This window comes from Mus caroli, chromosome 13 (genome assembly GCF_900094665.2).
Source record: "Mus caroli chromosome 13, CAROLI_EIJ_v1.1, whole genome shotgun sequence".
Taxonomy (NCBI): domain Eukaryota; kingdom Metazoa; phylum Chordata; class Mammalia; order Rodentia; family Muridae; genus Mus; species Mus caroli.
In genome coordinates, this window is record NC_034582.1 from 83,803,180 (window position 1) to 83,829,646 (window position 26,467).

General features: G+C 36.8%; 1 protein-coding gene across 3 annotated transcripts in view; it reads right to left on the reverse strand.

Annotated features, from left to right (window-relative positions):
* The window catches only part of Xrcc4 (X-ray repair cross complementing 4), a 222,214-nt gene that overhangs the window by 80,640 nt on the left and 115,107 nt on the right, over positions 1 to 26,467 (reverse strand). For all 3 annotated transcript variants that reach the window (XM_021180097.2, XM_021180098.2, XM_029484982.1), the window contains exon 7: positions 4,384 to 4,531. In XM_021180097.2, coding sequence (XP_021035756.1) covers positions 4,384 to 4,531 — 148 coding nt within the window. The remainder of the gene's footprint in view (positions 1 to 4,383; positions 4,532 to 26,467) is intronic.

Consider the following 26,467-nt stretch of genomic DNA (forward strand, 5'->3'; position numbering starts at 1 on the left):
GGCTCATGAACTATCTAATCTCAGAATCTTGGGCACTTTAGCAGTGTTAAGTATGAACTCCATCTCATGGAATGGGCGGAATGGGCTTTAAATCCACTATCTAAAAAAAAAAAAGCAGTCAGTTGCTGGGCGTGGTGGCGCACACCTTTAATCCCAGCACTCAGGAGGCAGAGGCAGGCGGATTTCTGAGTTCAAGGCCAGCCTGGTCTACAAAGTGAGTTAGAGGACAGCCAGGGCTATACAGAGAAACCCTGTCTCGAAAAACAAACAAACAAACAAACAAACAAACAAACAAAAAAAGTGGTCAGTTATTCCCATGACATTTGTGTCTCCCCTGCACCAGTATTTTTGCATGCAGGTAGGTCACTGCTGTTTGTCACTGGGTTTGTAGCTGGGAGATATTAATTTTCTCCTTGGTAGAAATGCAAAGTACCTTCCAAAACCATGGGCTCTTATAAGTAAGACTGAAGCCTTTACTTGCTCTACAGCTCCATTTCTCCATGTTGGATGGCATAAGTAGGTTGTGTCACAGTAATAGGGATTTATCATCCAGTTATGAAGAAAGAGTAAAGGGATGAAGCTGTACTAGAGGGAAATGCAGAAAGGGGCCCCATGGAAGAACTACAGGTCCCTGGGTCTGCACCAAGATGCCAAGTTCCTAGGCAACAGAAATGCTATGGGGAGAGGGGCTTCTGCTGGCAGGCTGCATCAGGAATAAGCTTTATGGAATGGAGGACAAGTAGGAAGTCCCTGCCTAACGTGGCAGTTTTGGATTCCTGGTAGAGGGTTGTTCTGGTGGTCATAAAGAAAAGGAGTAAAGGGGAAGGTCTAGGGGACTCTTGACATTTACCAAGATGCTGGGTCCCAAGCGTATAGAGATTGGATGGAAGGAGTAATTTGGTATCTTAACAAGAGTTACAAACAGGCAGGAAAACCTTAAGAAATCATTGCTCTATAAGATCAAAAGCCAAAGTTCCTAGCAGGGCTATATACCTGCCCACTGTGATCTGGCTGACAGCAGCAGCATTTTATACCTTCTGCCTTGCTCTCTGCTGTTATATGCATACTCCTGAGAATGCACTTACAGTAGATACTGTGCTTGAACACTGTTATCTACACCCCTGCTCCACAGTTCTGTTTAACTCCCCCCTTTCCTTCAGGTTATAGACCAAATTATGATTCTTCAGGATGAATCCTCTGTGGTGTTTCTAATACATCCTGACCACCTTCAAATGTAGGTTAATGTACACTTGCATCTCTTCATACAGAGTAAGTTATATGAAATAAAAGGTGAACACTTCGTTCAGCAGTGTATGGGAAGTCATAGGAAAAACCAATAATGCCTACTATGTATTTCCTCAGTCAGTGTAGAGTTAGGTGGCAGTTAACTAATGAGGCTATAGGGCTATCAGAGGGGATACAGAAGAAATAATCTTGTAAGGGACTGTACTGGCTGGCTTTGTGTATTAACTTGATACAAGCTAGAGTCATCAGAGAGGAAGACACCTCAGTTGAGTCTCCATAAGATAAAGCTGGAAGGAGTTTTCTCAGTTAGTGATAAATGAGGGAGGGCCCAGCCCATGGAAGATGGTGTCATCCATGGGCTGGCTAGTCCTGGGTTCTATAAGAAGGCCAGTAAGCAGTACTCTTCCACTGCCTCTACATCTACTCCTACACTTTGAGGATTTCTATCCTGACTTCCTTTGGTGATGAACAGCAATGTGGAAGTGCAAGCTGAATAAACCCTTTCCTCTCCAACTTGCATTTGTTGGTCATGGTGTCCCTTTATAGCAATAGAAACCATGACTAAGGTGCATATATTTAAAATTCCACATGAGTTACAACTAATGTTCTCTATTTCTCTTTCCTACTGTCTTTGAGACAGTGTGTCATTGAGCCCAGAGGCACTGAGCTCACTATGCAGTCAACAAAGAGGATGACCTTGAATACATAATTCTTCTGCTTCTATCACCTGTGTTGTGAGTAGAGGGCTATATCATCATACCAAATTGCTGGGGAATTGAACCCAGAGCTTTATGCATGCTACATAATCACTCAACCAACAGAGCTGTATTCTAATCTAGAAGATATTTCTACTGAATATCCTTATGAATATACCAAAGGAAACATTTTATATATTTTAGTAAACTTCACAAAGATTATACCTCCCTCAGTACCATAAACTGATAAGTCATAGGACCCATTAATTCTCTACCAACAGCTAAATGCTTTAAAACAGTAACAATCCATTTGCAAGAGAAGCTAAGGTTAATGGCAGTAACCTAGAATAAACCTAAATTTATATATATATATATATATATATATATATATATATATATATATATATACACACACACACACACTGTTAAGGTGATAGTTCTCTGAGTTGCCGGTAATTTATTCTTCACAATAAAATCTATACAAATAGCATGTTAATTCTGATATAATTTAGGAATGATTCTTCACTATGAAAAGCATAGTATGCCTAACATGACAGTATCTCTTCCAAATGGTGAAGAGGTAAGGGATGACCTGAGATGACAAACCAGAACATCAAGAGCTCATTGTATATTGATTTTTAAAAGAGATTATCTTGAAACATGTACTATACACAAAGGATCCTGTGCAAGGGACAAATATATCAGGCAAAATTTCATAATTAAATAATATACAAATCGATCCAATTTTATCACCATGATTTTGTTTGTTTTGTTTCAGGGATAGGATCTCAATCTACAGTCAGTTGGCCTTGACCTACAGCAAGGCTGCCCTTGAACATTCTACCATCTCCAGCCATAAGAGAGCTAGGGCTACAGAGCAGATCAATTATAACCATCTGTAATATGGTTATAATTACTGTTCTATGCCAGAAACCTAAGAACTCTCCTGTTATCTTGCCAGACTCTCAAGGCATGGCTTACACCTCATCATGTCCTACTCCTTATAGAATTCTAAAAGATTTTGTTCTAAACATCATTTTACACTTTTAAACTTTTTGCACATATCAAGAATACTTGAGAGGAGAGCCTTGGTATTGGGAAGATCATATGCCTCATTACAGGGGAATACCAGGGCCAGGAAGCAGGAGTGGTTGGGTTGGGGAGCAGGGTGGGGGGAGGGTATAGGGGACTTTTGGGATAGCATTTGAAATGTAAATGAAGAAAATATCTAATAAAAGTATATAGAAAGAAAAAAATGGCTTTCTTGCTGAAAAAAAACAACAAAAACTTGTTCTACATTCTTGTTCATGTAAACTACAAAGGACACCCTGAAAATTAACACTAAAATGTTCACAAACTATTTTAAGGTTACACAAATCTTTTTGGCAACATAAATAACATTTTTAGTTGATTTTAAAATTTGAGATTACAATATAACATTTCTTCCTTCCCTTTCCTCCTTGTAAACCTTTCCATACACCACTCCCAACTCTCCTTCAAATTCATGTGCTCTTTCTTCACTTACTGGAATAACTTTATTATTTCTGAATTATCACTGTTTTCCAAATAAGCAGGCAAACAAACTAACAAACAAACAAACAAGAAGAAGCTTGTTGGTAAGTGTGTTTGGTGGTACCTTGACTGAAAGCAGTTCAATTTTTATTTGCTTCTGCACTTTTTGACCTATGACACATTGTATTAAGGAGGATAAAAGAAAACCCAGCTTTACATAGGTATGGAGGTAAAGAAGGGAAGGGGAAGACCACAAGGGAAGGCCTTGAGAGCCATGGGTCTTCTCTTTGCACATTCTGCAAGGAACTAATAACACCATCTGCAACACCAACAACAACTTAAAGAAAAAGAATAAAATCCTCATTGAATATCAATTCACACATTCATTTAGATTTCATCTGATAATACTATTTATGAATATCCACTGTCTTGTTATATTGAAATATAATTTTTACTTTAAATTAGACTAGAAATTCAAGTTTGAAACACAGAGTAAAAATAAACCATATACTGTCAAAGTTTGATAAAAGTGAACAGGAGACCAGAGGAAGGGATTGTACAAGAGGAAGGGACAAGCATAACCAGACAGAGTGGCTAAGTTGAATGTGATCTCAGTGCCCTTTAAGCAATAAATTGGGTTGAAATGCTTACTGAACACAAGATACAGTCTAATATTTTAGTATTCTACACATCTTCTCTAATTAAACTATGAAAAGCACAATGAAACCCTGTTTATAGTTTTGGAATTAATATTTGGCCTTAAGTATTAATATATATCAACTAAATACCAGAAAAAATATTATTGCAACTGCTTTATCATATTCCACATCATAATTTTTATCTCTAAAAGTAGGTCATCAACCGAGGAGCTCTAATCTTTTGGGTAGTCTATATGGGGATGTAGCATAGCTGTACAGATGTGCACACTCACCTTTCCTTCTCCTGTAGCGGCAACTCCTGTGGAGCCATTTTAGGTTCTGTCCCAAGATTCTTCTGCATTTGGTGTCTCCTCTTCCTACTTGGTGCAATGTCAGTGACATCCGGACTTGAAAATATGGAATCATCCTTATGAAGAGTTTCTAAATCAAAATATAAATACAATGCATATAATTTATTAAACATTAAATTGCTTCATAAACAATGGAATTAGTCACACAATGAAGAGACAGCAGAACTATTCTAAAAAACATTCATGTAGAGTTGGTAATGTGAAGCAGAGAGATGGTGTTCAGTACGTGACTAACACTGGAGAATTACGATCAGTGCCCACTGAATGACTTGGTAAGCGTAGTCATTGTCTGTCTGACTGAGGCAAGCATGTTCTCAACAAATATAAGAGATAATATAGAGGGATGCATAAAGGAGGGTAATTTGGAACAGTGATAATGAATGTATGGAAATTTGTTAGTTACAGAAAAATCACAGGTTTAAAAGTCAAAGGACCTTAAAATAAGAATGAGAAAAACTTATATATTAATGAAAGAGGAATTTAATGTGGCTAAAGTATGAAAGCTTCATAATGGCTGTACTTGTGAGGCAGAGGCACCAATGCATATGGTTTTTTATTAATCTAGTTCCAAATATGTGCACTAACAATACCTACTAGCTAACCAATGCACAAACTATGCTACCATAATCCATGTTTCATTGAAAAGGAGTGTATGTGGGCCAATAAAATAATGATATCAACATGATTTAAGCTTTCAATTTGTCTTCTCAGTACATATGTATACAGACACAGACACACATAGATACACACACACAAAACACACACACACAAAAACATACATACATAACACACCCTCATGTCTCATTTAACAGTTACCAGAAAACAAACAAACAAACAAACAAAAACCCTATGTTTCAGAAGTAAAAAGAAAGCTTTGACGATACAGACACTTAAGATGGAGACAGTCCAGTCCTTCATTACAAAGAGAAGTTGAGTTAGTGAAGACAAGGTGTCAGTAACCATGGTGTTCTGAAGTAAATTCTCTCCTCAAGTACACACTACCGCTAGGGAAGTTCTGAAAACATATCCCTGAATACTTAATAGGATTTTAAAGTATTTACTTTTGAAACAGGTTCTTACCGTGTAGTCATGGTAGCTATGAAATTGCTGTGTAGAGCCACTCCAGCCTCATAATCACATAGATCAGTCTGCCTCTACTTTCCCAGTCCTAGGATTAGTTATCCTCCAATACACCTGACTAGATTGTTGATTTGAAAAAAAAAACATTAGAGGCGGGCAGTGGTGGCACACACTTTTAATCCCAGCATTTGGGAGGCAGAGGCAGGTGGATTTCTTTGTTTGAGGCCAGTCTGGTCTACAGAGTGAGTTCAAGGACAGCCAGGGATATACAGAAAAACCCTGTTTCGAAAAACCAAAAAGCAAAGCAAACAAACAAAAAAACCCAAAAAACCAAATAACAACAACAACAAACAGAAACTAATGCATTAAAAGGCTATAACATCCATTTTCAAGGAAGCATGATGTAAAGAGTCAGTTGATGATGATGATAGGCTCACATGTTGTCAGAGATTTAATGCAGCCAAGACGGTTTTTAGGGTCGTAAATAGAGATCTAAGAAAAACCATGACAGAACTGTAAGGGTCTGAATGTTATGTCCAGATTAGTTGGTTTTGCTAGCAAACACCATTAAGTTTGGTCTGTGTGGGGTTTTTTGTTTGTTTTTGTTTTGTTTTTTTGTTTTTTTGTTTAGAATGAATAGTTCTGAGACACATAGGTTTGCATGTGATATATATCCATGGTGGTAGAGAGACATGCAATTGAGTTCCCATGTGCTGGTGCAGTAGTGGCACATAGCATCTGGGACTAACCAACAATAGTTGGATTTAAGAGATGCAATCTATCACACACTGCTCAGGTGGTGAGAAACCTAAGAACAGATATTTAAGGTACTTGGGGAAAACCAAATTCCATTGTTCTGCTAAAAGAGCATAACTGTAAAATGACTCCTAACAATATTCTCTTAGAACTGTACTGTGCTCAGCCCCATTTGAGAAGCTTCTTCCTGCATGGTGACAAATATAGAGACCCACAGCTAGACATTGTGCACAGAGTAAGAGACGTTGCAACACTCAGTAATAGATGGGAATTCACCACCAAATCCCTCCTTCAGGTCTTAAAGAAGGCGATGGGAGAGAAGAAAGAAAGTGTGGAAGAAAGAGCAAGAGGTAATGGAGGATTCCAAGGATGTAATGTCTTCTAAACAGAGCAGGCCCGACACACATAGGAACTCAAAGATACTAGCAGTATACGCAAGGCCTGACATGTCTGGGGCAGATGGGGGTCACAGTGCTAAGAGGGGAGGCAGATACAAATCCCCATCCCTAAACCTAGAACATTTCTGTAATTGATAACTATTTAAAATAAAAAATTCTTTCCAAGGGAGTTGTATTAGGGGTAGAAACCACTCCTAAGGGCAGGTCCCATGCCCAATGGGAGATGGTAACACAAAGTCAACAGACTGTTGTCACTGGGCACCTCTGTCTCACAATATTGTTTTCTGGGAAGTTGTTTAAATTTAAAAGTTCTTGCAAGTAGTTTATGGCTCCCCATTTTGTGTTTCTTTCCAATTCTTGTTTGTATGAATGCCTGTGCCTCTACATTTTTTCTTTTATTCTGCTTTTTTATTTCTGTTTACTTTGCACTGTTCCTGCATGTTTGTTTTGTTTTGTTTTATTACATTTATTTAAATGCCTGTTTGTATTCTGAGGAGAAAGAGCATATGGATCTAGATGGGAAGAAAGGTGGGAAATATTTGAGAGAAGATTGGGGAAGGGGAACCTTTATCAGAATATATTATGTAAAAAATCCATTTTTAATAAAATAAGCTGGGTGGTGGTGGCACACACCTTTAATCCTAGCACTTAACTCCCAGGCAGAGGCAGGCGGATTTCTGAGTTCGAGGCCAACCTGGTCTACAAAGTGAGTTCCAGGACAGCCAGGGCTACAGAGAGGAACCCTGTCTCAAAAAACAAAACAAAAAAAAAAACCCAAAACAACAACAAAAACCAAAAAACAAAAAAGCCCACAAAAACAAAAAAGCAAACAAACAAATAAAATAAAAAGAGAGAAAAACAAAAGAGGTGAGTGTGGGTTACATAAAAAACTGAGGGTAAAGGAGAGACAGATAACAGATGTAAGACTCAGTCAGAATGTCTACTGATTGGAAAATAAGTTATGTATAAGTTACAGATAACTCATAGAATTCCAAGTTTTAAAACCCATCGTCAGTTATTTGCCATCACAATGTATCTCTGAGCATTTCCAGTAATTTCTAAACAAGCAAACAGAAAAAAAAGAAAAAAAAAAAAAGACCATTGCCACCCATCCCCCAAAGCTGAAGCACTGACGGGAGGGGCTCTGGAATGAACCTCAGGTTCTCATCGGGTCTGCTGCTCTGGATATTAGAGAGCTTTACATGGTCCCTGCTATTATAAAAGGTGCCTCACAAAACCCACACTACTCATCTGACAGCAAAGCTGCAGGATCTTGGCAGCAAAAAGAAGACATGAGGAGACTGTTGGCTTCCCTGGGTATTCTCAAAGTCAAATTAAATGATCTTTGGTTAAACTGCCAGAAATCTGGATAAATCCCATGAGAAGAAAAAAAAGAAAAGAAAAGAAAAGAAAAGAAAAGAAAAGAAAAGAAAAGAAAAGAAAAGAAAGCAAGCCAAAACTTGTAAACATCAGTTTCAGACCAACAGACTCTTACATTTTTGCTTTTTTTTGTTTCAGTTTGCTTTTGGTTCTTTTTGGTCAAACATGACTGGTCAAATGAAATTATTCCTAATTCCTAATAATACTCATAGAACATAAAATGGTGGTCGTTTAGTCATTATCAGATAGGCTTTCTCTGGCAGCAGGTTAGTAGTAGGCAGTAGTTAGAGACACTCATAGCCAGACATTATAAGCCAGAGAGTCTAAACTAGAGGTCTCTATTGGGTCCTCCCATAGGACCTCAAGGAGCCCACAGAAGTGGTGGGAGTATTCCCTTTATGTGCTCTCCTCCTCACACAAGTGTCCTGAGGGTCACTATTAGTCATTTATGGTATTCGCAATGTAGCTCTCATATTAAACTGTAGAATGAAGGGGGTCCTGATCATGGCCCACTAATCAACTAAGCAGGGCTCACTTAGGCTCATAGAGTCTGAAATGTCAAGCATGAGGCCTACATGTGTATGACCCACTTCCTCTGCATATTACCAATTTGTCTTAGTCAGGGTTTCTATTCCTGCACAAGCATCATGACCAAGAAGCAAGTTGGGAAGGAAAGGGTTTATTTGGCTTACACTTCCATACTGCTGTTCATCATCAAAGGAAGTCAGGACTGGAACTCAAGCAGGTCAGAAAGCAGGAGCTGATGCAGAGGCCATGGAGGGATGTTCTTTACTGGTATAGATGTCAACTTGCTGGTGTTGTAGAACAGTTCTGTAGACAGTGGGAGTTGCTGTATCACTGATTCTTTGGCCTGCCCTTGGGACTGCTTTCTTCTAATTGGGTTGCCTTGGTCAGCCTGGATGTGAGGGGTTTTGCCTCGTCTTTTTGTATCCTGTTTTATTTGGATCTTGTCCCTTGGAAGCCTGTGACTTTTTTTTTTTTCTTTTGGTTTTTCGAGACAGGGTTTCTCTGGATAGTGCTGGCTGTCCTGGAACTCACTTTGTAGACCAGACTGGCCTTGAACTCAGAAATCCACCTGCCTCTGCCTCCCGAGTGCTGGGATTAAAGGTGTGTACCACCACTGTGATTTTCTAAAGAGAGGAGTAGATCCAGTGGGGAGGAAAGGGTGGAGCAGACTAGGATCGTAGAAGTGACTTATCCATCAGATGTAATTGTCTTCTCAGAAGCTAAGTACTGAATAAGCTCACCCTTTCTAGCTCTTTCTGAACTCAGGCTGCCTGGTCAACTTAGCTGTTCTGGCTCCAACTTCTCTTCAAGATAATTGATTCTGAATTGCTCTGCTTGGCCTCAAATTAATCCTAGCAATCTGTTCTAATCTTGTTCTGGCTTGTTTGTATTTTCTCACTTCAAGTCCACTGCACTACACTCACTGCTTTGACTCCCATGTCATTGACCCAACTGGCTGAACAGTACTGACTACTCTCTTCCTGCATTGCTCTTACACAGGGTTTCTCTTGAGAATTGTTCTTGTACCATTTCTGACTCATTCTGTCAAATCTTTCTCTGAATTGCCACTTTGTCTGCCCCTCAGTTAGACATCATTGTTGGGAATTAAAGGTGTGTACTAAGCACACCAGGGGGATTAAAAGTATGTACTAAGACTGTTTCTGCATAGCTAGATCACACAGACCTAGAAGGTCTTTGGATGAAAACAGAGCAGCCATGTTGTTGGATTAAAATTCCTTTACATAGAAGAAATGAAGAGAGGAGAAACTGTGGTTGGGATTATTTTATGAGAGAAGAATGTATTTTCAATAAAATAAAAGAAAAAGGAAAACAAGAAATTTATTTATAAGTTTATTTATTATTTATTTATTTATTTATTGTGTTCTTATTCTAAAACTTATAGAGGTTTTCTCTTCATATGGTGCACAGCTTGTTACACTGTCATGTAGGGAGCCACATCTTTTCTTTCCATTCCACACACATTTACTCCTATCCCTTCATGTGCTCTCCTCCCCACACAAGTGTCCTGAGGGTCACTGTTAGTCATTCATGGTATTCGCAATGGACTTCTCATATTAAACTGTAGAATAAAGGAGGTACTGATCATTAATCCTTGACCTGGAAAAATACACATATTTACAAATGTCACTTACTTCCCAGGCTCATAACAAAGTATTAAGATCCAAGAATTTTTCTGACTCCAACTTAGTTTTATGACCTTATCCTCGGGGAACATCTTTGTCATGATGTTGAGGTCTCTGTGATACTAATAGTCTCATTTGTTCCTTGCTTGTACTTTAGCACTGACTCATTTTCCTCATCTCTGTCAGTTTTATCCCACAGATATCTTCCTCTTTTCCTTGGGGTTCAAAGTTTCACAATATTAATTTTATACATCATATCTTCTATTGCTAATATTCTCTTTCCATACAACCTTCTTTCTCCAGTTAGAATATGAACACGTGGAAATATGGCTATCTCACAAGCAATTCCGTAGTTTCCTATATGAAAAATCTGAAAATGGAAGCTCTCATTTTCAAAGTCAAACTTACTCAGAATCCTAAGAAGAGAGGAGGAGAAAATGGAGCAGGAGCACATGGGTGTGGGTTTCTATTCTTGCATTTATCATGGGTAAGCAGTAGAAGTCTAAATTCTTCATTTGAAAAGATTTAAACTCATTCTGAACTCTGATATAATAAAAACAATCACATTTAAACTAATTATATAAAACTTTATAAAGGTAACACTTTGTTTTTATGTAGAAACATCAGATATACAGGACTTAATTACAGTATTAATACTTCTGAGTTTATAGAAAAATGAGATTCATATTGAATGAATTTAAAGAATGAATTTTTCAGAGAACTTCTAGATCTTTTCATAAATTAAAAAGGCAAAGGGAAACTGGTGGATTTCCAATAAATAACCCAATTGTCACAAAATCTCCATCTACTATGAAGACAGCTTTGTGAATCCTCAGACCATTGAGTTACTTAATTCGCTTATTTATTTTGCAAGAATGTATTAGGTATTTACAATCAGAAAAGCATGTTCTTTTATTTCTAAGTTATAAAACATTAAGGAGGAAAAGGTAATCCTTTATCCGAAACCCTAGAAAACATGTTTCTTTCCCCTAATAGAAAGCAAACACCCTAAGGCCCGAGGCTACCTTTTACTTCTGTGTTTTGTCTTAGTGACAAGAATAGAGGTAATCAGGAAAATGCGCTGAGATAAGGTGGGATACACCACACTTCAAAAAGCATTATCTCAAGTGATCTATCTGAGGTAGTAAATTTGTAATGTGATAAAAGGAGTCGACATTATTTTTCTTCATCATTCATCAAATAGCCCCCTTTCAAAGCTGTAATCTCTCATCATTCTGTGACCATAATCTACTGAATAACTGATGACCATCTCACACAAAAGGTCAACAGTATAGCCTATTCCTCAGATTTCATTTAAAATAAAAAGAAAACACAATACCAAACATTGCAAACATCTATGTACATATGTACACAGAACCAGGTCAATGCACATTAGCATTTGCCAAGCTTTTCTCTGGCTAGCATAGTTGTAATATAAACTTCAAAACAAATATTTATTGAAGAAACATAAGAAGTCATTTTTGAAATTTTAGTACTCTAAAAATCAGAATCAGAGTAAGCCGCTAACCATCAAGTACACACTCCAAAACTATTGATAGCATAAAATATATGAGTTGATTGATTACATTAAGTAGCACTCTTCATCAACAACATAACTCAGTGTTTATATTTCACATGTTGTCTTAATTAAGTTATTAGTAATGAAACCCCATTCTTTATACAGTAGTCTATATTATTCTTCAATATCTAATAAGTAGAGTCTTCTGTCAGGCACTGTTCAGAAGATATTCATAATGCTTACAGTCAACTAGGACAGGAGATTGCAACTATTTACAATAAGCTGTATAGAGTATATTATAGCATAGAGTTTTAAAAATGTGCCACAGCTTTCAAACCATTACCTTTCCGTATTATATTTCTATAATTATTCTGTTAAGCTTCATACTTACTTGTCTTTTGCCAAAGATTTTAAAATTGATTTCTTATACTGTTTTTGTTATTTAGAGACACTTCTTTTGAAAATGTAATTGTGAATTTAAAACGGTCCTAAAGAGATTTCCCAAGAAGAAGCTATTAAGTCTATCTTACTTCTGAGCAACTGATTTAAGAAAGGGGAGAAATAAATGTTTGGTGCCGTGTAATTATTTTTATATGGTGTTGTGCTTAGTATCAAGCCCAGGACTAGGTATATGGTGCACAAGCATCTTGCCATTGATCTATACCCCAAATCCTAGATGATATTCTAGAGTGGACTCAAATAAAAATGTGAATCAACCCTTCCTATGCATCTTCTAGAGTCTTTTGTAGAGCTATCCAACATCTATAGTAGAATTCATTGTACTTAAAATAATTAATTTGAAACTTTCAAGCACCATAAAGCTGGGTTGGAAATTATCATCTGTGCTACTAAGATTGGCACAATGTATAAAACAGAGTAATTCCTCAATACACACTCATTGATTGACTGTAATAAATTTCAAATACTAATCGAGTTAAAGTAATTTCTCAAATTAGATTGTGTTTATGTTATTAAATATTACACTGTTGATTATGTCTGCTGCCACCAATCTCGTTAGCATTTTAAATGGTTACCTAGAATAGCAGTTTATGAAAGAACCCCATTAAGCATTCAGTTTATGTAACTTTACTGTTAAAATAACAAACCTTGGAAAGTACTTTTAATGGTTATTAACTTTTCACAAAACAAAACTATAATTCCTTAGCTTCCAACAGTTACTTATGTTGTGCAATAATTGAGCCAACACAGAGTTCATTGTTCCTGTTCCTGTGTCAGGTGTGGACTTCAGTCAATAGCAAACATTTGCTAGTGTTTGTTCATACAGATTTCTATGAGTTTTGGATATTTTTTCTCTTGATGAAATTTTAATGAAATATAGCTCCTTATAAAGCTAGTGCAGTATTTCAGTGAAATGAAAAAAAATAGATAAAAGTTAAATAAAATAGAAAACATTTTTAATGAGGTATAAGAATTTTTTCAGTTTCCCCCTCTTAAATACAGCACCAGTATATAGTCTGAAGTAATTCAGTTTTAACAGTTTAGAACCAGAAAATGATCACTAGCTCAACTAACAACTCAAAAATCACAATCTGCTAAGAGTGGCCAAGGTGATGGACGTACCTCATAAAACAGTGGGTGAGACTCAGTTACAAGGACTCCAAACACTCTCTCTGAGCAACAGCCATAGAAAGAAGGATATGACTAAAGTTGCATGAGAACATTCACTACTTTTTGCCCATTCATGCTTAATCTGAGACAGCTTGAAATAATTTTGATGTACTAAGGAAAGACAATTCAAGTTCCATACCTAAACATAATAAAAACAATATAGAGCAAACAAATAGCCCTCATCAAACTAAATGGAGAAAAACTGAAAGCAATCCCATTAACATCAGAGACTAGAAAAAGCTACCCTCTCTCTCCCTATCTATTCAATACAGTGCATGAAGTTCCAGCAAGAGCAATTAGACAATAAAAGTAGGTCAAAGGGATACATATTGGAAAAGAAGAAGTCAAGATAACATTATTTGTGGATAATATGATAGTATGTTTAAGTGACCCCAAAATTACCCCAGAGAACTCCTAGAGCTGATAAACAACTTCAGCAATAGAAGATTATATAATTATGGCTGAATAGAAAATTAACTCAAATAAATAAATAAATAGCTTTCCTTTATACAAATGATACAAGGGCTGATAAAGAAAGTAGAGACATGACACCCTTCACAATACTCAAAATAATGTAAAATGTTTTGGTGTGACACTAACCAAGCAAGTGAAAGATCTGTATGACAAGTCTTTGAGGAAAAATTGAAGAAGATCTCAGAAGATGGAAAGATCTCCCATGCTCATGGATTGGCAGGATTAACGTAGTAAAAACTGCCATCTTACCAAGAGCAATCTACAGATTCAATGCAATCCCCATCAAAATTCCACCTCAATACTTCACAGATATAGAAAGAACAATTTGAAAATTCATCTGGAATGACAAAAAACCCAGGATACTGAAAACTATTCTCAACAACAAGAGAACTTCTGGGGGAAATTAACATCCCTGACTTCAAGCTGTAGCATAGAGTAATAGTGATAAAAAAATGCATGGTATTGGTCCAGAGACAGGTAGGTAGATCAGTGGACTAAAAGTGAAGACCCAGAAATATACCCACACACCTATGTTCACCTGATTTTTGACAAAGAAGCCAAAACTATCCAGTGGAAAAAAGACAGAATTTTCAACAAATGGTGCTGGATCAAGTGCTGGTAGGCATGTAGAAGCATGCAAATTGATCCATTCTTATTTCCTTGTACAAAGCTCAAGTCCAAGTGGATCAAGATACTCATAAAACCAGATACACTGAATACAATGGAAGAGAAAATGGGAAAGAGCCTTGAACACATAGATACAGGGGAAATTTTCCTGAACAGAACACCAGTGGCTCAGGCCCTAAGATCAACTATTGTCAAACAGATAAAATGTCTTACAGAATTTGAAAATTTTCCTGTCTGAACATCAGTATGATACTCTTTATAATGTTGAATTTAATGTTATCTATAATTTCATTTTACAAAAAAGTATTTTTATTTTGATAACTGAATAGCTTATATGGTTTTGTCATATGCATTCAAAATTAGAAAAAAGTAAAAATTATTCTAAGTACTAATTGATAAAACATGTATATGAAATGTACTATTTACAATGAATATATGATTTCATTTTGTATTAGCATTTATACTTAAGAAGATTACAAACACCCACATTTAGCCATCAGTGCTAACAAGGTGTAAACATAGTAAAGTGTTCAAAAAAAGTCTTCCTATTATTAGTGTCTGATCAAACTAGTAAATGTCTGAATTTGGAATCCATCTTGATCTTTTTCAAAACTTCATTTTGGATATATAATTAACATCTCCAAAGTAATATGAATATGTTAATCATTTAAAATCACCAAAACTTTTATACTATTTGGCACAGATAACTGCTATAGGTTAGGTTGGGTCAAAGCAAGGTAATTCTAAAATGCAAATTTGATAATTCCTTCTTTTCTAATTATTACTGTGACAAAGACATAACTATCTAATGTATATTTAACATAACACTTTTTGTGATTCACCTTCCATATATGCATAGATTGAATTTGTCTGATGTTCTTCACTCCCTCTACATGACAGGGCTTTGCTCATGGCATCTTCTGCCAGAAATCACATCTGTAAGAAGGCTCTCCTAATTCCAGAAGTATTGACTTAGTGTCTATCTTCTATGCCTCTGTACCACTGCAGTTATCACTGCAGTATAGAGGAAAAGGTAAAAGGTCAAGAGATATAATCTGACTGAGAAAACTGATAAAAAATCATTAACAGTTTCTCTATTGAGTAGCAGATAACCAGCATACACAATGAAAACAAAAATAATAATTAAAACTCTCTGGAAAAATTATTCATTACATAAGAACATTAAAACATTGTATCATATATATAACTTGCAAAACTATATATGTGTAAATATGTACTGAATATATATAGGACATAGTTTTACTAATTAATTATATCCTTACAGAAAAATAGTCCAGGATTTCAATCCTGAGTACACTATCAATGTAGAATGAGTCAGCCTGCTAGCTTTATGCTCCCATGTACATCTGCAGAGGGACTAGCTTCTTTGCTGTATTTTCAGGAAGGCTCCATCACTCCTAATACATTGTCTTCTTTCCTCTAAGATATAGGGATTTTCAATGTACTTGCTTGGCTACCTAAAATATCACCTGTTCCTTCTAATTGGGACTAAAAGCATTATTCATTGATATACATGAGTTTCTTCACCTGGAATTAGTTTGACTTTGGCTACTTAAATGTAATTCTTTACAGGCCAAAACTGAGAATGTTAACTCTGACTGCAGGTAATTAGCATATCCACTCCAAAATGCATCTTTCCCTCCTCATGTAAAATCATTATTTACAAATAAATAAAGAGTTGAAACTACACTGATATCTATATTGTGTATGTATGTCTGAGTTCAGGATACAGTATCTCAAAAGTACAAATTTCAATCTCTTAATGTATATCAGGTACGAACCTAGAACAGAGAGCACAGATTACAACAAAATCTACAAAGTAATTCACTAGTTCTATAGTGTGGAGAGAGTTTCAGATTTTGGAAATAATTCATTTATGTTAATTTTATTATAAACTAAGGAGGATATCTTGTTACTATTTTCTTTATTTACATTTAAAATGTTATCCCCTTTCCTGGTTCCCTTCGCCCCAGAAGCCCACTATCCCATCCCCCCTCCCTCTGTTTCTATGAGGGTGTTCACCCACATGCCCACCCACTACCCACTCCCTGCCCTGGCCTTCCCCTACACTGGGGCATTGAGCCATCATAGGACCAAAGGCCTCTCTTCCCATTGATGTCCAACAAGGCCATCCTCTGCTGCATATGCAGCTGGAGCCATGGGGTTGATCCATGTGTACTCTTTGGTTGCTTGTTTAGTCCCTGGGAGCTCTGGGGAGTCTGGTTGGTTGATATTGTTGTTCTTCCTATGGAGTTGCAATTCCCTTTGTCTCCTTCAGTTTTTTCTCTTAACTTATCCATTGGGGACCCTGTGCTTAGTCCAATGGTTGGCTGCAAGTATCCTCCTCTGTACTCCTCAGGCTCTGGCAGAGTCTCTCAAGAGACAGCTATACCAGGCTCCTGTCAGCAAGCACTTGTTGGCATCCACAGTAGTGTCTGGGTTTTGTGACTGTATATGAGATGGATCCCCAGGTGGGGATAGTCTCTGGATTGAACATATTTTCTGTGTGTTTTCTTAGGAATAATCATTGCTTTTAAATAGAAAAATACGTGTACATTTTTGACAAAATCTAAATAAAGCAGCATATTTTATCATCACTAAATTTTCAGCCAAACCTTGGTGTCTTAGTCAGGGTTTCTATTCCTGCACAAACATCATGAAAATTAGTACCAGGACTGGGGTATTCCTGTGACAACCTGATCATGTTTTGGGGAGGACTGTGGAAGGACTTTGAAACTTTGAGCTAGAAGATCTATTCGATGTTAAGAGCTCTGTGGGATGTTGTGTTGGAGCTTGGAAGATAATGTTGGGGAACAGTGCAGAAGATGGAGGTGTGGCTTGTGAAATTTCCAAGGGAAGATAAAAGGCTCTTTCAGGGCCCTTGCTATTTTGATTGTGAAGATTCTATGGTTCTGGCTAGCTGGGGCTAAAGAATCAGCTGTGATTAACAAGATACCAGAACTACTAAAGCAAAAACTTTACACTACTGGGACTATTGATGCTGGTTAGCTGGAGCTAAGAAATTACCTGTGATTAAGAAGAGACCAGCATCATTGAGGTGACATCTTCCGGGAAGTGTTTTCAGAGAGCACAGAGGCTGTGTTCCAGATATAGCCAAGGTTGTACCTTGTGCTGTGGCAGGACTTAGTAATATGTAAGAGTTACCCAGGTGGTACTGGTTTTGAAGGCATGAACCGGTCACACATAGCAGCTGAGGCTCGGCACTGTGAGAAGCCAATGGGAGGCCATTGGTGAAGGTGCAGCCTAAGTTGCAATTGATGGTCCAGGAATGAAGGGGTCATGCAAAGGAGTTGAGGCTTGGCACCATGAAGAGAGCCTATGAGAGGCTATTGGTGAAGCCAAGTTACAGTGAAAGACAGCAGTGTTTTGGAGATGCCAGTACCATAAGATGACCACCACGAATAGCAGCAGCAGTGGAGTACAAGCAGCTGGAGTCTAGAAGACAAACCGTGTGCTACAAAGGACAAGGCTGGAGTGACCCAAGCCCTTGGAGGAGCCCAGAAGATCGTGAGTTGGATCCCAGACACTGGACAGTTGGAGTTTAATTTTTGCTTTTGATTGTGACTGTGCCTGATATTTTTCCCTCTTGAAGGAAGAAAATATTTTAGTGGATCCCACATTTAAGAGGCTTTTAATTGTAAAAAAGACTTTGAATTTTAAAAGATATTGGATCTTTTAAAGGGACTGAACTTTTAATATGTAAAGACTGTGGGATTTTTAAAGTTATTTAAATCTTAGGGATGAACAAGAATGTAAGGGTTGAGGCTTACTAGTGATGTGTTTGTGAATCAAGTTGACAAGGGGTCAATTGTACTGGCTGGTTTTGTGTGTCAATTTGACACAGGCTGAAGTTATCACAGAAAAAGGAGCTTCATTTGGGGAAATGCCTCCAGGATATCCAGCTGTAAGGCATTTTCTCAATTAGTGTTCAAGGGGGGAGGTTCCCTTGTGAGTGGGCTGGTAGTCTGGGGTTCTATAAGAGAGCAGGCTGGGCAAGCCAGTGGAAGCAAGCTAGTAAGTAACATCCCTCCATGGCCTCTGAATCAGCTCCTGCTACCTGATCAGCTTGACTTCCAATCCTTTCATCCTTTGGTGATCAACAGCAATGTGGAAAGTGTAACCTGAATAAACCCTTTCCTCCCCAACTGCTTCTCAGTCATGATGTTTGTGCAGGAACAGAAACCCTAAGATACTTGCGTAATTATTTAAAGCTGTATTTTTCATCTAATTTCTCCTTACTTATTAATTCTTTAGTTGTTACACTAATTCCATAGTGACAATGGTATTTAAATTTCTCATTTACAGGAGATTTGTACTTGTGATTTGTATCTGCTGATAAGTTATTATAAAATGTATTAATTCTAAGTAATAGCACTAAACACCTGCAGGTCCAAAGATCAGTAAGATTCCATAACTCACTTCTTTGACTATACTTTCCTGCTTTATAAAGTATCAGATATATTTCAAATTTTTTGTTTTAGTAATTCTAATAAAAACGCAGGGAGGCCTAATGATTCAAGTACTATGTATACTATTCTTTAAGCTATTACAGCATTTGTTGTTTTTCCAAACATCTATTCATTAAAAAAAAAAAATCAGACTTTGTTAGTCAAGGACACAAAGGCAAAGAAAACAAATTTTCATAATGGCCACTCTCAGAGCTTTCCTCAACCCATGTGATCTCCACAGGCTTCTCTTCTTTAGGACATGGTTTTGATAAAGTTGCAAAATACTGTGATTTACCTTTGATTAACTGCTAATATATATGTAGACTTGAACTGTTCAACAGCAATACTACCATGAGATATCAAGATAAAATTTATCATTGCAAGAGACACAGAATGTGCATTCACATTTATGTAAAACATGAAGATATTTCCAATTTCTCAATAAAAATTTCTAATTTCCCACAGTGTCCAATCTGAGCATTACTCTGCTTCCTAAAAAGAGGGAAAAGAACAGAGGTATAGGACCACTTTGTCTTTGTACATCGAGGCCTCTCTGAACCTCAGCAAAGAGAAAGATTTGGAGCCCAGGCAGAATCTGATAACTTCACCCAAGGGAAAAGGTGCAAATTAGAAGTCTGTGCCATAGCTTGGCTTTACTAGGCAAGTAGCAAAGGAGAGATAATTAGAGTGAACCAACCCCAAAGTGGTCATCATATGGTTTTGGATGAATATGAAGCTGCACAAGGATAGTGCAGGACTCTGTCAATGTCTGGCAGAAAGTACCTCTCTGATGAGCCCTGGGCTGTGAGCTGAGAAGAAACCCAGATGTCAACTCTGTACTGGGAGATATAGAACTGAAAGGGCTGTGCTCTCCTGGACACCCACAATGGTCTAGACCCACCATGCTGTGCTTAAAAAGAAAGCAAGATGAGTTGCCAGCAAAGTGACTGCCTGCCAAAACAAATCAAACCTCCTTAAAGGAAAAGAACAAATTCCTGACTCTCCACAGTATAGTAATCACTATGTCTAGATTAAATTTAAAACTACTGTGAAATAAGAAAACATGATTCACAAAGAGGTATTACTAATATTTCAAGTGCATGAGAAAGACTAATTATTTTCTATCACTAGATTCTATACTCCTTAGAAAACTGTATAGTTACATCTCAATTCTAAAACTAGCTTGTCTTTATGTAGTGTTTAAAATGAGATAAATCTAAGATCTGCTTCATCTGCTATACTCCATTACTGCATCTTCATCCTCTTAGATTTTCTTACTAGCAGGAACTCAGCAGGCTAATAAGCAATGTTGACTCTGAACATCAAATTTGTACTTGTAGTGGTTGGTTAGGTCAAAAACTTTAGCATGTGTTTCCATTTTGTCTGTCCTTTCTCCTCAATAAAATGGGATTTTTATTTTTATTTCTTATCTCCTTTACCCTGCTGCAATCAGTTTTCAAAATAAATACTTTTCTTCTGCCATATCTATCTCAACTTTTCTTAAATTCATTTCTGATCCTTCTTTTGGAAACTACTGTTTGGTAAAAAAGAAATTCCTAACTAGAAACCAAATGTGTTTCCTCCAAAATTTTGAATCCAGGGTATATCAGTATGGTGGTATAAATGACAATGGCTCCTATAGGTTCATGTATTTAAGTACTTGGAACATTCTTGATGGAACTGTATTGGAAAGATCTGAGGGCTTCTTGAAGGTATGACACTGGGAACCAAATTTGAGTTTTCAGAAGTCCTTGTTATTCCCAGTCTCTCTCTGTCTCTTTCTGTCTCCCTCTGTCCTTCTCTCCCCTCTCTTTCTGCCCCTTGGTTAGTGTCTCAAAGTTCTGACATACTGCTTCAGTGCCATGCCTGACTGCTTGTTGTCATGTCCTTGCCATGAAGGTAATATACTCTACCGCCATGACACTGTAATGCCCAAATAAACTCTTCTAAAAGGTGCTTTGTTAATATAGTCTGCACAGCAGCAGAAAAGTAATGAAGACATTCATATTATGACAATATTTATAAACAAATGTTCGAAGTGATTATTAGACTTCAGTGAGGTGATAGGGTAAGACCTAAGCCAGTAGTGCTTGTATGCTTAAAATAGGAGAAAGACCAGGTGTATATATATATAGATATATAGATATAGATAGATATAGATATAGATAGATATATACCCAGAAGAAAGCATCCACAAGAATGCCAGACTTGTTTCAGAAGAAACCATATGTGCATATAAACTAGTCAATTCCCAAAGATATTTTCATCTTTTCTGTAGTTTCCTCTCATACTTATCATTTAGATACTGAGTGGGTAGCATCACACCCAAGAAAACTGTCTTCTCTAGAAGCAGTACATCAGTGTGAGCACCTTTTACCAATCATTGCTCCTGTTCCTTCTAGATTGTTTAAGATACCAGTGCTTAAAGGTGGTAGGCTTGATCTTAAATAGGAGATACATCATAGGAAACAGGAAAGGAGAAAAGAGGAGGACAGGAGGGAGGGAGAGGGCAGATAAAGAAACAGACCAACCAAATGAGAGGACAAGAGAGCAGGCACAAGATAGAAGTAGAGATCATGATTGACAATATGGTATTACTGAAACCAGCAACACATGATGTCTTCCTTTGAATCTCAGTTTATCTGCTTATACCCATATCGAATTGGGTAAAGGTTGAATTTCTTGTTAGACTGTAAAAGAACCTACTACATATAGTAGCCAATTAAATATAGTAATATATTTTATTATATACTGTATATATTGTATGTGTGCATGTGTGTAAATAATACTTAGCCTGGCACATGAGTCATTACAAATGCTTTCTGTAACAGACTTGGAGGAGAGAACTGAGAAAGTAAAATGAAAGCAGCACTGGAGTTTGCCTCCTGGGGTAGTCAAGCCTGATAGCAAGAGTTTCAATACTGGACCCACATGGCAGAAAGACAGAATGGACTCCTGCAAGTTGATTTCAGATCTTCACATGTGTACAAAGGCTCACATATACTAGTAAACACATGAACATGTGCACAAATGCACACACAGAACACATGAACATGTGCACACACGCACACACAGAACACATGAACATGTGCACAAACCAAACACACGCAAACATAAAAAACAAACAAATGAAAAATCAATTAAAAAGAAACTGCAGATTGATAACAGGGGCCAGATTTTAGAGTAATTTTAAAAATTAGCCAAGCGTTAAGAGAAGAATTTTTTTTATTATTTTAATTTATTTTTATTAGGTATTTTCCTCGTTTACATTTTCAATGCTATCCCAAAAGTCCCCCATACCCACCCCCCCAATCCCTTACCCACCCACTCCCCCTTTTTGGCCCTGGGGTTCCCCTGTACTGGGGCATATAAAGTTTGCAAGTCCAATGGGCCTCTCTTTGCAGTGATGGCCGACTAGGCCATCTTTTGATACATATGCATCTAGAGACAAGAGCTCCAGGGTACTGGTTAGTTCATATTGTTGTTCCACCTATAGGGTTGCAGTTCCCTTTAGCTCCTTGGGTAATTTAAGAGAGGAATTTTAAGTTATTTAAGAGAATGAAAAATGTTCATAATTAAATCTCAATGAATTCCAAGTTTATAATCTCAAATGCCTGCAAAAGATAATAAGCAGAATAAAAATCAGTGAAATAGAATACTGAAATAAATTGAGGAACTATAAGAATATCAGAGTAGATATTGGTACATTAGACCCATTAGAAAGTTATGAAATAGGGTATTAGCCAACATTTAGAAAATATTACTAGAGAATATGAAGAAAGCAAGGTTACATAGTTTGTTTGTTTTGTGTCTTTTGTTTGCAGTCGTTAATTCAAACACACACACACAAACTGAGCACAGTATGGTGAGATAATATCTAATTTAACATGTAGTCTCTAGGCCAGACTTCAGGGCCAATACCTAACAGACAATTAAGAAATATTGGAGTGAATAAATTAACTTAAATGTTAAAACACTTTTCTTCTAACTTCTAATATTTTGATCGTAACAAATAATTAAAACTCTGTGAGTAATGAATCATTCAGCATTAATTGTTATAACATAATCTAATATGAAGAGGAATAAATACCATTTCTAACTACTCTTGGGAATGTGAACATATATAGACACTATGGAAATTAGAATGGAGATATTTCATAAAACTAAAACCATATCATATGATCCAACTATAACATTGCTGAATATATATCCAGAGGATTATAAGACAGTATAGCATAAAATTCATAGCTATACAATTTACAACAGCAAAGAAACTGAATCAAGTTATATGTCTATCAGAAAAAAAAGAAATTCGATACATATATATATATGATGAAATTTTATTCAGTCATTAAGAAAATGAAATACTGGGAATGTAGAAATAGCTCAGCTGTTAAGCATCTGGATGCACTTCCAGGGGACTTGGGTTCAATTCCCCGCATCCACACAGCAGCTCATGGCTCTCTGTAATTCCAGGTGCAGCATATCTGATAACTTCACAAAGGCATATACACAGACAAAATACCAAATGCACATAAAATAAAAAATGTAAGAAAATGAAATCATAATTCCTGTTGAAATGGGATGCAACTGTAATCATTGTTTTAACCTAAATAAGCCCAGAACAACAAATACCACATATTTTCTCATATATACAAAACAATGTATATATGTAAATGTATGTTCAGTATATGAAATTCATCAATATAGACAGCATATCATGGGAAAAGTAATGAGATTTTTAAGAGAGAGAAAGAGAGCAGAGCAGAAGGCGGAGGCAGAAGGGGGAGATACACACAAAAATATTTATCAAATATAGATTTAAAAACAGAGAGAGAAAATAGAGGAGAGGAGAGGAGAGGAGAGGAGAGGAGAGGAGAGGAGAGGAGAGGAGAGGAGAGGAGAGGAGAGGAGAGGAGAGGAGAGGAGAGGAGAGGAGAGGAGAGGACAATTAAACTTGCCTGAAACTTAGAAATCATTAGTGTTGGTTTAATTTCCTAGCAACTATCTGAAGTGGAAATTTCTGGTTTCTTTGCGACTCCATTGTGTCATGTCATTGTTTTTCTGGAAGCTGTCTTATGAAAAATGTTTTGCTGAAACAGAGACATGAAAGGATGTCTTACTGAACCAGACATGTGAGAGGATGCTTTGCTGAGGCAGACATTTGAGAGAAGGCGGGATGTTTGGAAAGAGTATAAGTTTAACCCAACAGGCAATGAATACTATTTTTGCATTTGTTCACCTTGCAACACTACTGATCCTCACTGATGACACTCTTGCATTGGTATGCCCTGCAACACTTTGCTGATCTTTGCTTGTTGTGACTTTGTAGGGAAACTAAAGACACCAAAGAACTTCCTGTGATCTTCTGTCTGCTTCTTGCAGCTTCCACAGACTCATGCCAATTCAGTGGAGCTTCATCCTCACAGCTTCCTCTGGATTGAACTACCCTTACTGATTTGTGTTTGGTGTTTGTGGATTCAACTAGACTCCCATTACTGACAATTGGGCTGCACAGCCCAACAGATCAGTGCTTGGAATTGTCTCAGAGAACTACTTCAAAACAGATCCACATCCTCCATTTTCTTTCAACCTTTCTTCTGCCCTACCCTTTGGTCAGTGGGCTAGAAGAGAAGTTGAACGTTTTAGAAGCCTAGGTAGGTTTTGAAAACTCTAAACCTATAACTATCTAAAAGGAAATATTTAATATTTAATTTTAATTTTTTAATAAAGGAAGTATTTTGCTGGTTATTTTAGCTTCCAGGAATTCTGTTTCTCAGTCACCTTTATATATTTTAGTACTATTTATTCTTTTCTTGTTTTGTTCCTTGCAAACCAAAGGTCCCAGTAGTTAATAGAATTAGAACTCATACTTGATTTTACTTTTCCATGAAAAGCAAAAGGCATCATGAACAGTGATCAGCAACTTCTATCTCTGTATAAAAACATTTTTCTCATATGTAAACAAAGGCAGTTTGTGCAGATTATTGTACATTAGTGTGTATTGCACTTCTTTGCATCTCACTATTTACTGTTTAGTTTTGTTTCAGAGTAGGTGATAGGTTAATTAGAGCTTTTACTTAGAACAGAACATCCTGAGACTTTAACAATATGTGCTGACTCCGATACTCTGGCAGAAATTATTATAGGAGAGCAGATTTGTCTACATTTTTTTAAATGTCTAGGGATGTGAAAGTTCACTATGTTTTATCTAAAATGCAACCACTCTCTTAACTCTAGCAAATATAATGCACCATTGTCTTAACTCTAGCAGTTACAATTCATGGCTGAGAAAATAAAAAAACATTTATATTAACATGAAATGCATTAAAAAATTTAAGACTTCTTTACAGATAATCATGTCCTTATGTTCAACTGACTTTTAACTCATGACACAGTCCATCCTGATTAAAAAACTAACAAATTTGCTTCAAAGACCTCAATTTACTCTAAATATTGTCAGTTCGTGTAAAATGCCATTATTTATTTAACAATAAAATATATTTACTAACTACAGACAAAAAATGTTAAAAAACCAAGTCATGAAAGAGCCTGGGCATTTGTCTCTCGAATATGGGTTTAGCTGGGCATGATGGCATATGCCTTTATTCCAGCACACAGGAGGTTGAGGCAGGCTGACATCTGAGTGGTTAGAACCTGCCTTTCCGTCTCAATCACTATATGCCCTTGGAAAGATTACTTAACCTTCTCTAAATGAGAGCCATAAGTCCTGGTATTGATTGTGGTCAAGATGAAATAAGATAAGTTATATAAGCCAACTAGCTGCACAATAGTCTGGAAAGAACACATAAAATCAATCTTGTCTCAATTGCCCATCATTCTCTTTGACCAATAACTTCCAAGACTAAAACGACCTTGATTCTGAACAAGACACATTTGAAGTTATCATAGTCAGTCTAATTGAGAGTCTACTTGGAAAGAGAAAGAGAGGTTACCTAGATATATCTGAATAAAACTCTACATCATTCAAGTTTCTCACAGAATTAATAAGCAGTTTTAAAGAAGTGCCAGTGCTCTGATGAGCAGTGTCATCCACATACCTGGGAATGGTGTGAGAGTTCAGTTTCTGCCCTAGACATCTTAGCTTTAGGCAGCAGTAGCATTTAAATATTTATGGAACATGATAGCAAAATTTCCATACAGATGCCCTATGGAAGTATTTGCATGGTTCAATTTGATAAAATGCATTTAGTACTTGGTAAAATGTAAACTACTATGCCAAGGCTGGGATTGTAAACCATGGTTCACTATTTTCTAAGCATTCAAGCAAATATAAGGTTAACTAAACATATCATGGGTCTAGAAAATCATTTGTAAAAGGTAACTGATTTAAATCTGACCAAACACTGAGGCAACTGATTAACAAAGAAATATTATATGGAGACATCATCTTCACATAGGCCCTTAGAAATATTCCAGAACAGTTTCATGGAAAGGACGGGATAATAAAAGGTGAAACAG